The sequence below is a fragment of the Nesoenas mayeri genome (assembly GCF_963082525.1).
Source record: "Nesoenas mayeri genome assembly, chromosome: 1".
Classification (NCBI taxonomy): domain Eukaryota; kingdom Metazoa; phylum Chordata; class Aves; order Columbiformes; family Columbidae; genus Nesoenas; species Nesoenas mayeri.
In genome coordinates, this window is record NC_137541.1 from 148,227,710 (window position 1) to 148,240,589 (window position 12,880).

Here is a 12,880-nt window from a genome sequence, read left to right on the forward strand (position 1 = left end):
CACACACACACACTTATATGTATGTATATATTCAATAATGACTGACCTATTAAACTAAGCAGTGATTTCTCTGCTACAGACAGATGTATAATACATACACATAGTGATGATACCTAAGGTGTTTGGGGGTGGGAATGCATAATATCTTATAAATTTGAAGTTTTTATCAGGCAGAGCAGATTACTTTAAGCGTTCAATTTCTCAGCGATCCAATTTTATTAGGATTTACTATCATTTGTGCTGCACATCCCTGGGGAAATAATGCTTTGATTAATGTAATCCTGGGCTGGGATCTGCCACATGCCCCTCTCCCAAGAGGAGGGCCCTGTTTGACAAACAAAAACAGAGCAGCAACTATTGCAATCTGCACTCACCTTTCGAAAGCACATAGACCCACACACGCACACAAAATGTAACCCCCTCCTCCCCCCAACCCCAAATACAGTAGCAGCATCTCAAAACAATGTGCACTTATTCATTTGCACACAATGCCTCTGATTCAGCCTGGGCTGTACAGTCCAGCGCTTAACTGCACAAAGCCAGCCCAAAAAGGATCCTGCTCTGTCCCCCACTGAGAAGCTGAAGCATCTCTGGGAAGCTCAATGGTGCTCTGTATTTCAGACTCTTCTTGGGCCCCAACAATTCTGCCTCTTTGTTTCCCACTGTAGGCCTTGCTGCAAACGATTTCAAGTCTACTTCAACCAGGGGCCTAAGAAGCTGTCCCTGCGAGGCTCCCTGTGGCACCCACCTGGGGGGACATGTACCTCTCTAAGCAGGCCCTGGTAAGTGAATCACAATCAGGCTCTCTGCTCAGCTCACAGGGCAGTTGTGGGGGGCACCCAGAAAACAACCTCCAACAGAAAGTCTTGCCACATACATTTTTAAAGGGAAGAAAGTATTCATCCGCCTTTGAGGGTTGCTTGGGTTTGAGTAGCTTTGTTCCAGCCACCCCCCCCACCTCCCCCCCCCCGCCCCTTTTGTTTGTGTCAAAGGCTGGCAGGAACAATAGCGTTTGAACAGGAATAAACAAACCCAGATCAGGGCCCAGCCCCGGAGAAAGCTTTCCCTTTCTTTACATCCCTAGGTGAACTAGCCGGTGTTTCCCCCTTTCTTCCTCCTCCTCTCTCCCCCCAAAACGAAGCACATCACCGGCAGTTGTTTAAACAGCAGTTTAATGTTGATTTTTGTCCCACATCCCCGCCACAACAAAGCACATCCAACTGCACCTGAGGAAGACATCCAGACCCAAAAGAGGGCTCTGGCCACACTTGGGCCACCTTATTCCAAATCCAGATTAATAAATCCAAGAGAAGGAGGAGGGGAGGGATCTCCAGGCTGGAGATGAGGAGGGATGTGGTTTGCGCCGGGGTTTTGCTCTCTGCTTCATGTTTACCCACTGACCCCCAATACCGTGACTCAGCGATTACCAAGCACTGGGTGCCTGTGTATGCGGAGGGGGGCAGGAATTCCGCCCCCCCCCATCCCCCTCCGCTTCCTCCTTCTTTTCTTTCCTGATGAAAAACGATGCAATTACGTTTCTGCATGCTGATCTGAGAGTTCAAATAACAAGCCTTAAACGCGTTATCAGGCTCTTGGTAAAGAAGGAAGGGAGGAGTGAAGAGGGGAACAAATCTAGACGTATATGCGGCTGTGCATGGCTGTACGTGTATCTACATATGCGTATGCGAATACTTATGTATGTATATAGATACATATTTAAATGAAAGACTGATAGATCGGCTGTTATTCGGCCTGAGTCTCTGCACCCAGGCAGATGGGAGTCTCAATTTAAAACAGCACCAACCAAAGGAGAGAAGAAAGAGACGCGAGTCACTCCAGGGAAAAGTTATTTACGCGCAATCTCGGGATTTTCCCAGCGCAAACTGACTCTCCTAGGCGGGCTTGATCCACTTTTCCCGCTCCCCTTCCCCCTCCCACCCCGAGGGGATCCATCCCTATTTCGCATTTTCCACGCCAGCAGCGGCTCCCTCCCCCCCGGGCGCCCCGCCTGGGCGGGGGTTTGCTGGGACTTCGGCGCGGTCGCGGTCCATTCCGCGCCCGCGGAAGGGCCGGCGGAGCGGAGGCCGCCCCCGAGGCCGCGGGGTGGCGGTGGGCTCCCCACCTGGCTTTCGGGTCCCCGCCTCTGCCCCCTCCTTTCTTCCCTTCTTTTCCCCTGCTTCAGCTCTAGCAGGCGGCAAGAAATTGTCTCACAAGTCAGATGGCGGGGCTGAATTTAGAGAGGGGAGGAGGGAATAAATGCGAGGAGATGATGAATAATGTTAACTTTTGACTGTAGGAGTCATGATGGAGTTGAGCGAAGCTGCAGGGAAATATGTCATTTAATCCCAGGGCTACTGAAGTCCCTTTTATCAAACATCGTGATGCTGGAATTATACTGCTGTAAAAGCGGCTGAGTACTTAAAAGTATCCAACATCAGGCAATTATATAGGTTGGAGGAACGGGTGTAAAATGAACACGCGTACAAACTAACCACATGACCGTGAAAACCCCAAGCGGATTAGATAAATATAAATACATGTGCATTTAGGAAAAAAAAAAAAAATACGCGGTAAAACTGTAGCTGCTGCATTCACACAAGGAGAACAGACAGCGTGTGCATGTTTGTGTGCAATGCCAAAAAGAGCAGCCTTAAGGTTGACCTACTGCAATCTGCACTGAGCTCCTCAGACAATAGACAAGTTCAAATGTCAAAAAATCTAATAATAAAAAACAGAGCTGCCAAACTGCACGAACTGTTTTCTGGTGTATCACAATTATTCACCCTCTTATCCACTAAGAGACTGCCAGTCCTTATGTGCGTAAAAGAAAATCTATGTAATGCATATGGATCTATCTCTTTTTTTTTTTTTTTCACATGTGAAACGCTATTGAGATGGCAAGCACGCAAATCAGAATGATATCATGTCTAATAAAAGCAGGGCTAAGGTTTTCACAGTCTGTTTTAAAAGACTCCAACTTGTAAATCCCCTTTTTGTGTCACTACACGCACAATTATTCTTATAAATAAAAATCTACATGTTCAAGGAGCTGGATTGGAACTATATATCCATCTGATTCTAACGTCGGTGGGAACATTAGGTTTCCATCATATGTAATGTGTCTACAGTGAGCTCAACTCAACAGATAGACTGTTCCATTCATTTGGCAACTTTCATTACAGTCCTTGTGAGGTGAACTCGGAGCACGACACGTTGGGTAATATCAGAATTATGCAGCTGGGGAAAAAAAAAAAGAAAAGAAAAAAGAAAAAAAGAAAAGCCCCCTATTTTAGCAGCTATCTTGCTTTGCATGTGCAATTCTGTATTATTGTTCTAATTCATTACAAAACCCGAACTGCTTTGTTACGCTCAAAACAACAAATAAGGTTCCGATTGAAGCCTTCAGAATAAAAAGTATGGAGAAATGATCCGCCTGCCTATTGTGTTTATCGTCATTACCGTCAGCCTTTAAAAGTAATCTGTATATTTTCCTATTTTCTCCAGATTGGTTAGTGTAATATCCGTAGCACAGCTATCAACTTGGTCATAAGAACTATGAACTACAGTATGGGTAAGCTTGAAAACCCAGAGCAGATCACATTAGCCAAGAACGCTACATATCTGGAAGCCAGTCAACTTCACGTTTTCAGCTGCCTGCTGTATTATGCACGAATGTGTTTTACATATAGCAGACTGTATATGGAATATGTCTTTATGTTTAACATTTTAATTTGTAAATGCTAATTAGGCAGTTGGTCTCCACGGTTGTATTAGTAGATACCTAATCATTTCCCACTATAAGTAAATGAATACTAAATACGGTAAACATTCACTTTCTTTTCCCTACCTCCGCGACAGAATCACTTCCACATCCATTTTCCAAAGGCGTCCATTCTGACAAAATAGGCATTTATTAAAAGAAGGGGGGTTGGAAAAAAATGGTCTTTGTAGTAGTTTTACAAAAACGACGGTGCCACTGCAGGCACTAATCCGGCAATCCTGGCCGAACCGCACTTGTTCTAAAGGCTGCCAGCAAAGTTAAGTTTTGCCGAATTAACTTGTTGCTCGTTTTAGAGTCAGTTTTTCTGTTCGCTTGCGGTACCCCGAGGTCTGCTGCTGCTACCTAATGCAGGCACACAGCAGAGGAGCTGAGCAGCTAACTCTCGTTTTGTTTAAAACATAAAGCAGGTTACACTCGGAGGGCTGAGGTAAGAGGGAGACAGAGGAAAGCTGCCGGAAAATCCGTTCAGTCCCAAACCCGGGATGCTGAACTTTGCTAGGTTCTTTCAACTCCGAAAATCGCACGCTTCAGGGGCGAGGGAAATGTTCACTGAACTACGGCAAATCCCAAGCAAGTGACCACTTTTCTGAGGAGAATTGCGCTCTGGAAATGTGTTTTACTAGTCTGGAATATTGCTAGTGCTTATTTCGCCAAATGTGGTGGGTGGAAAGTTTTGTTTATGTAAATATCTCTACCATTTTCCCGCAGTCAATACACACGGAGACTTGATTCCGTTTTCCAAATGAAGACCTACAAACACTTTAAATCAAAACTGTATGTTCTTGCAGGTCGTTTTCTCTCTTTTCCTTTTTTTTTTTTTTTCCTACTTTTCTCTTTTTTTTTTTTTTTTTTTTTTTCTTTGTATGTGTTAGCTTTTTAGGCGGGGAGTTCATCTTGCCAGGATCTATCATATTTATGGGCTGTGTGATTTCCAGGGCTCCAATTGGTCTTTCCTTTATGGAGGCAAGGAATAGAACTTTCCCAGTCGCACGGAAACTGCTGAGGCTCCGACGCGAGGGAACAAAGTGGCTTCAACGCCCCCCCGGGGCCGCCGCTTTCTCCCCCCGCCTCCTCCCCGGGCTGCCCGGGACATCCCCCTTGCAGGTGCGTTAAACGATGCTGCAGCCACGCTTGTCCGGCCGTGTCCAGCTCCGTGCGGGCGAGGGGTGGGAGGGAGAAGCAGCCGTGTTTAGGCAAGAATACCACATAAAAAACCCAAACCAAAACAAAACACCTACATTTCTCACTCCTATCCCCTCTCGCAACCACTTGGGGAGGGAAATGGAGAAAAGAAGCGGGCGCTTTGGGTCAGGGGCTGAGAGCCGAGCTGTGTCGAGCTAAGTTGTGTTCGCCGTCGATGTTGTTGGTTTTAGTTGAAGTTAACGCCTACGAGTGTCTCGGACGGCAACAACTTGCGCCCGGTGTGCGCCCGGTGTACAGCCGGTGTGGACAGGGAGGACACCGGCGCTGGCTCTCGCAGATAGATAAGTCGGGGGAAGGTGGGAAGGGAGGGTGAAGAAATTAAAAAACAAACCCAAAAAACCCCTACTTTTCCAGGTTTAATGCGGTGATTAAATATTAAATTATCTAAAAAAAAAAAGAGTCGTTTTATTGCATCTCCAGAGTCTTGAGCGCCTTGTTGGGACAAAAAAAAAAAAAAAAAAAAAAACACCAACAAAAAACAAGCAAACAAACAAACAAAAAAAAAAAACCTGCGTGGTACCTCAGGTTACCCCGAACCGTGATGCCCGTGCCTGTGTTTGATAAGCTCCTCTAGCTCTCTCGCAGGCCTCGGGTCCGTTGGAGGCATCACAGCAACTGGGACACTTTTGGGGTGGCCTTTGAACCGGTGACCCCCTCACTCCCACCCCTGGAGCTCCGCTCCCCCCGCGCTGGCCCGGGCAGTTTGGGGGCTCTCCCCACAGGCCAAGATGCCTTGGCCGCGGGGATGTGCCGGGGGGGCAGGGGCCGGGGATCGGGGGAGCCCGAGGCTGCCACCTCTCCCCTCCGGGGCCGAGAGGAGACGAGACGGGATAGGGGCGAGGAGGGCGAGGGGGAGGGGGAGGTTGACTGCAGGGCGCCCCCTGGCGGGCGGCCGGCGCCTGGCGGAGCGCGGCGAAAGTTGATTTTGTTCAGCAACCCGTACCGTATAAAATTAACGACAGCCAATAAAATTAGCTTACATGTTTCAACCGTAAAAGTCCAAAACAAAATAAAGCTAGTTTTAGTGAAGCTAAGAAGCTCTGGTTTGGCCCCGTTCTCTCTGGCTTGAACTGGGGTCCTTTTATCTAAAGCCCAGTGCACAAACATATAGCTTAATGTGACTAGTGTTCTTCCTTTTATTTCTTTCTCTATGGCAACCAATATGTTCTGCTCAGAAATGTTCCCCCATCAAGGAAACAAATGATCTTGAGGGAGCAGCTCTATACGGCATCTGTTCCGATGGAGCACACAGAGTTAACCCCAGTCAAAAGAGACTCTGGGCACGTCAACAAGAAGTGGAAAATGAGCGATTCTTCTCCCCCCCAAATTGAAACCTATACCTCCCTAGTTTTACAAGCCATTTTATTGATTTGACTATCGACCGTTTCCAAAGAAGTAACTAATTCTAGGAAATTCCAATGATCACCAGCTATTGTGTGTACAAAAGAGCAGCAACAGAGAGGGAAAGAAAAAAATATGCAAATAACACGCCAAAATTAAAATAAATGAAAGTAATGTAATGGGATATTTAAGCCTCGGTAAAGTTTTCAGGAGCAGTATCTGGCCTACCAATTTCATACTACATTATTTATCACATTATTTATCACACTGACCCAAACGCTATAAAAGAGTTTCAGAACATTAGCCTATACTTCTCAATTAGACAGGATTCAGGAAAAGCAGAGAGACAGCCAAGACTGTCAGGAGAGAGAAACAAAGTGAAATCTGGGCTGTAATCCTCCAGCCCCAATCTCCTTGGAGAATAAAATGAAGGGATGTCCTGGTTAGTTTTGATTGATTATACTCTTTCTGATGGACTTTCACTACAGAGCTCTAGATGTTGTGCTTAACCGTCTGTTCCCTAGTTACAATATTAACCCTCTGCGTGCACCGCCGCTCAGCACCTTCCCCGGCCTCCTCTCGCGCCCGTCCCTCCGCACCGGCGCTGACAGCAGGTGCCCGGGTGACCCAGCGCCCCGGCCCGGCCCCGGCCCCTCTCCCGCCCGCTACACCGGCCGGGCCCCCCCCCTGCCCGCCGGCCGACCCCCCTACCTTGCCCCCTCCCCCCTCCTGAGAAATGGAAACAGCCCGCATCTCTGCTTCTGCTTTCCTTTACAAATCCCTAATATTTTCGAGAGCTTTCCGCACAACACCTCCCCCCCACACCCCCGCCGCCCCGGTCCTGGTGTTATAATAATTAACAGTGCCCAGAAAAGTGAAGTAGTAACCAGAAAGACTTTCCAGGGCTGAAGAATTGCTTTGCTGCCTTTAGCTTTGGAATGAATCCATGCTTTTTATGTAATATTTCACTAAAGTGCTTTTTGTTGCTGGTGGGATATTTTTTTCCCTTTTCCTTTCCCTTTCCTTTTTTGTTTTTGGTTTTTTTTTTTTTAGCCTGTTTCCTTCCAGGCAGTTGCCATGGGGTTCCCTGTCTTGTCCGAAGCTTTTGAAAATATATCCAGAAGACTTTAAAGAAAACAAGAGTAGATAAAAAATATAAAACACTTACCGATCATACTTCCAGGATTTAGAGATTTTTTTAATTTTTGATTTTAATAAGGTGACAGGGGGATAAAAAGCGTGTTCTCAACTCCAGCGAAACGATCCATGTTAAGATTTTCCTTTGCACTGACTCCACTAAGCCCCGCTCTCCACTAGTCTATTATTTTCACCAAAATATATGAAAATTTATGCAAATGAAAATCAGCACTAACTGTTCTCCCCTTGTTATACTTTGGATTTTTTTCCAGACAAAACAATCACACTCTGCAAGGGAGGGGGTGGGAAGAGTTGGGGAACTAAGTTGTTGTGGTTTGGTTTTTGGTTTGGATTTTTCTCCCTTTATTTATTTTTTTTTTAAATAAAAAACGTTACTCGAGCTTGAGCTTTATTTTTTGTTGTCGCTATTATGAGGGTGTACTTTTTTTTATTATTATTTTGGGGGGATTTCGTCCCCCCTCCCTTCCTTTTTTATTAAGAAAGTAGATCTGTTTGCAGAGGCGCTATCACGTTTCATCAGGCCACCTGAGACGGCTTTTGAAAGCGTGTACTGTGAAATTCATAGCAGTAATTTAGACAAAATCCTCACTGTATATTAATGAAAGACGGCCCCATGGCACCGTTCCTATCCTCCCCATTCAGTGTAAACAAAACCACGAGACTCACTCGGTTTTTGAGCCTGATCCAAGCAAAATCGGCTGGAAAGGAAAACATGGGGTTCTGGCACTGACTATTCAAACGTCTGCACCTGGAGATCTCAGATTTATTCAATGAAATCTGTGTTGGATCTTTTATATATAAAAAAGAAACCATTGGAGGACGCATGGGAACAACAACAACAAAAAAATCGTTATGTTTGGGGTTTAGTTACCAGTGCCCTTCAGACCCGTACGCTTCTCTTTAATGTTTTTTTCTAAACCTACCTACTATGGTAATTTGGAGAGGTGCGAGCCGAGGGCTGGACGGAACCCTCAACATCGGCTGCCGGGCGGCCGGCGGGACTCGCTCCGCGGGCGCGGAGGAGCGCGAAGAGCGGGAGGCAACTCGTCGCCTCCCGGGGCCAAATCATTCAGGTTGCGGAGGAGGGGAGCGGGGCGGGCAGAACCAGGCGAGGGGTGAAGCTCCTCGTTTTAATGCCCACCCTGCGCGTGTTTTCCCTGCGCGGCCCCCCGCGCAGCCCTCCCTTAGGGAAGCGTGTGCGGGGCGGCGTGCGTGGGACAGCGCGGCACGGTCACCAGCAGCGCCGTGTCCCCTGGATGTCCGAACGGTGTTATTGCACCGGCGGTCCCCGAGGAGCGTTCAATTCGCCCTTGTTTTTGTTGCCACTTTCTCTTTTCCGTGGTTCACTGAGGTTGCCTGTGCGCAGCGTTTCCGCTCGGTCGCATCTCTCTCCCTCGCTCCTCCGCCTTCCCCCGCCCCCCTTAACTCTTTCCGCTGGACGAGAAATAATACAGCATTTCATGCCGCGGGGCCGGCTCCCCGCGAGAGATCGCAGCTCGCAGGGCAAGCCCGGCCGCCGGCTCGCCTAGCCGCCTCCCCCGCCGACGGGGAGGCCCTTCGCCGGGGCTGCCGGGCCGGCCTCCCGGCGTGACGGCTGCGGGCGGGCGGCCGGGGGCCTGAGCGCACCCTGGGGTGCGGGGGCGGACAAAGAGAGGAGGGGGCGGGCGGGGGGCGGGCGCCTGCGGGCAGAGCGGCGGGGGGGGGGGGGCAGATCTCGCTGCCGGTGCGGGCAGTGCTGGGGCGGGGAATAAGTGTGCACGGGGGTGGCATCCGCGCCGCTCCCCCCCTCGCCCGGCTTTGGCGCCGTGATTATTGTTATTATTATTGTTGTTGTTATTATTAATTATTATCCTCCCTTCCCCCGCTTCCGCGCTCGCCCCTGCCCGAGCGGCGGCGGGACAGCTGCGAGGTGCGTGTGTCCGCCGGACAGGAAGAGTTAAGAGGCGGAGGGATGAGGGCAAGGAGGGATGGGGGGAAAGGAGGGAGGGGAGAGGGAGGAGGGATGGAGGGAAGCGGGGGGGGTGGGGGGGAGAAGGGGAAGGCAGGGGGGCGACTTCCAGCTCCGACGCCACTTTGCCTAAATTAAAAAGCAGCCAATCGGAACGGCCGGAAGGGGGGCCGCGCGGCCGGCGGCAGGCTGTCCGTCACGGGGCCAGCAGCCAATCGGCGGGGCGGCGGCGGCCGGCTTCCTCGCGGCGGGGCAGGGTGGTGGCGGCGCGGGCGGCGGCGGCGGCGGGAGACAGCGGGAGGAGGGAGGGAGGGAGGGAAAGAGGGGAGGGAGGGAAGGGGAGGGAGGGAGGACGCGGCCACGGCCCGGGAGAGGGAGGCGGGGAGAGGCGAGCGGCGGGACTCCGGCACCGCCAGTGCGCGCTGCCAGCCCGGCAGCCAACTTCCCCGCTGGAGTTAGTGTATAAAGGATACCATATATGCACACACACATACACACACCTCTCCACCAAGGCGCTCCTCCTCCGCCTCCTCCCTCGACCAACTGCTGGAATTAAAATAAAAAGCAAAACAAACACCAAAAAAAAAAAAAAGAAAGAAAGAAAAAAAAAACAACAAACCAAGCGAGAGAGCGGGAGAGGGAGAGAAACAATTCGCGAGGTAACGAGAAATTTCAACTTTTTGATTTTTTTTTTTACTTTTCTTTTTTTTTTCCAACTGCCTAAAGGAAAGGTAGAGAGAAAAAATGTCTTATCCAGAGCGTGACTCTAGCAAGAAGGCTCCGTCAGGACTCTTGTTTCAAAGGGGACAAAGTGCTCCAGCAACAGCACAACTTTGAGAAATGCATCATCACCACCATCACCACCACCATCATCACAGGAAGTTTTCTTAGGACACCAACAAAACTTGCAAATAAAAGAGCAAAAGGAGATCGAGGAGTCGAGGAGAGAGAGAAAGACAAGAGAGAGAGACAGAAAAAGGAAAATATAACCAAACACAAAGCCTTAAAGGAAGAAGAAAAGGAAAAGTTTCACTCTGAGAGGGGAAGGCTGAGAGGTGGAGATGTACTCCTAGGGGAGCAGAGGGGAGAAGACACGGGGGCTTTTTGATCCCCCCCCTCTTTTTCGCTTTTTAGCCTTTGTTTGGTTTCCTCCCTGCGAGCAGCAAACTCGGGCGAGAAGAAGGCGGAGGAAAAATATATGTACAGCTAAATATTTCTCTTTTTTTGGAAAAAAAAAAGAAAGAAAAGCGATTAAAAAATAATAATAATAACAATCGAAGCGAGAGCCGGCGACCGCAAAGAGCGCGCCGCGGAGCGGAGGCAGGACGGCCGGCGGACGGGCGGAGGAGAGCGCGCCGCGGAGCGCTAGCAGGTGAACCCCGCGCCCCGGCGCCCCGGCGAGGCTGGGAAGGCGGCGGCGGCGCGGGCGGCGGCCCCGGCAGCGGCCCCGGCAGCGCCGGGCAAGGGCGCTTGCGGCGGGCGCCCGGCAGCCGGCGGCGGCGGCGCGGCGGCGGCGGCGCGGCGGGGGCGAGCGGCGGGCGGCGGGCGCGGGATGGCCGCGGCCACCTCTAACCCCTACCTCCCCGGCAACGGCATCCTGGCGGCCGGCTCCATCGTCCACGCCGACTCGGGCGGCGGCGGCGGCGGCGGTGGCGGCGGCATGCAGCCGGGCAGCGTGGCCGTCACCTCGGTGGCGGGCGGCTACCGCGGCGACCCGGCGGCCAAGATGGTCCAGAGCGACTTCATGCCGGGCGCCATGGCCGCCAGCAACGGCGGCCATATGCTGAGCCATGCCCACCAGTGGGTGACAGCCCTGCCCCACGCCGCCGCCGCCGCCGCCGCCGCCGCCGCCGCAGCCGCCGAAGCGGGCTCGCCCTGGTCCGGCAGCCCCGTGGGCATGACGGGCAGCCCCCAGCAGCCGCCGCCGCCGCCCGACGTCAAGGGCAGCGGCGGGCGCGACGACCTGCACTCGGGCGCGGCGCTGCACCACCGGCCGCCTCACCTGGGCCCCCCGCACCAGGGGCACCCGGCGGCCTGGGGGGCGGCGGCGGCCGCCCACCTGCCCTCCATGGCCGGCGGGCAGCAGCAGCAGCAGTCGCTCCTCTACTCGCAGCCCGGGGGCTTCACGGTGAACGGCATGCTGAGCCCCCCCCCCGGCGGGCAGAGCCTGGTGCACCCCGGGCTGGTGCGCGGCGAGACGCCGGAGCTGGGCGAGCACCCCGGGCATCACCACCACCACCACCACCAGCACCCCGGGCACCACCCGCCGCACCACGGCGGCGTCAACAGCCACGACCCGCACTCGGACGAGGACACGCCGACCTCCGACGACCTGGAGCAGTTCGCCAAGCAGTTCAAGCAGCGGCGGATTAAGCTGGGCTTCACCCAGGCCGACGTGGGGCTGGCGCTGGGCACCCTCTACGGCAACGTCTTCTCGCAGACCACCATCTGCCGCTTCGAGGCCCTGCAGCTCAGCTTCAAGAACATGTGCAAGCTGAAGCCTTTGTTGAACAAGTGGCTGGAGGAAGCCGACTCCTCCACGGGCAGCCCCACCAGCATCGACAAGATCGCCGCCCAGGGCAGGAAGAGGAAGAAGCGGACCTCCATCGAGGTGAGTGTCAAGGGGGCCTTGGAGAGCCACTTTCTGAAATGCCCCAAGCCCTCCGCCCAGGAGATTACGAACCTAGCGGACAGCCTGCAGCTGGAGAAGGAGGTGGTCAGGGTTTGGTTTTGCAATCGGAGGCAGAAAGAGAAACGGATGACCCCCCCGGGGATCCAGCAGCAGACCCCCGACGATGTCTACTCCCAGGTCGGCACCGTCAACTCCGACACGCCGCCCCCTCACCACGGACTGCAGACCAGCGTGCAGTGAGGGGCTCCGCGGGCGGGCCGGGGGGCGCGGGGGCAGCGCGGGCCGGGCCGGGCCGGGCCACCGCCACCGGCACCACCACCGGCACCGCCGCGCACACCCGCACGCTCACACAGACACGCTCACACACACGCACGCACACACACACACACGATCCAGGCTCGTTCAGACTGCTTGTGTTTATATATATATGGATATATGCGTGCATCTATATATATATAAGATCGATACCAATAGGGAGCGGTGGAGAAGGTCGATCCGAGCGAGAGCGTTTAGACCGCGTTGGGAAAACGGGGTGGAGATGCGTAATGCACCAAAACTGCAGATGTGCCGGGGCGTTGGTTGTGGGTTGAGGGCTTGGGCGGGTGGGCTTGGGCTTATTTTTTATTATTATTATTGTTTTTTTTATTTTTCACTCTCCAAATTGTCCCCCTCTCGCAGTGAGGAACACCACTGATGTCTGCACCTCTTCTCTCCCCTCCTCCCCCCTCTCCCCGCACTTTCTCCCCTATCCCCAAAAGGGCTCTCTTCTATGAATCACGGAAACTTTTTTCTCCTTTCTCTCTCTCTTTTTTTTTTT

At 52.4% G+C, this 12,880-nt stretch overlaps 1 protein-coding gene across 1 annotated transcript; it reads left to right on the forward strand.

Annotated features, from left to right (window-relative positions):
* Positions 1–10,983: 10,983 nt before the first annotated feature.
* On the forward strand, positions 10,984–12,303 carry POU3F3 (POU class 3 homeobox 3; the record flags this gene model as incomplete). The annotated part of the gene is made up of 1 exon (XM_080363284.1): positions 10,984–12,303. One exon carries the CDS (start codon positions 10,984–10,986, stop codon positions 12,301–12,303), a length of 1,320 nt encoding a protein of 439 aa, XP_080219410.1.
* Between the last annotated feature and the right edge of the window lie 577 nt (positions 12,304–12,880).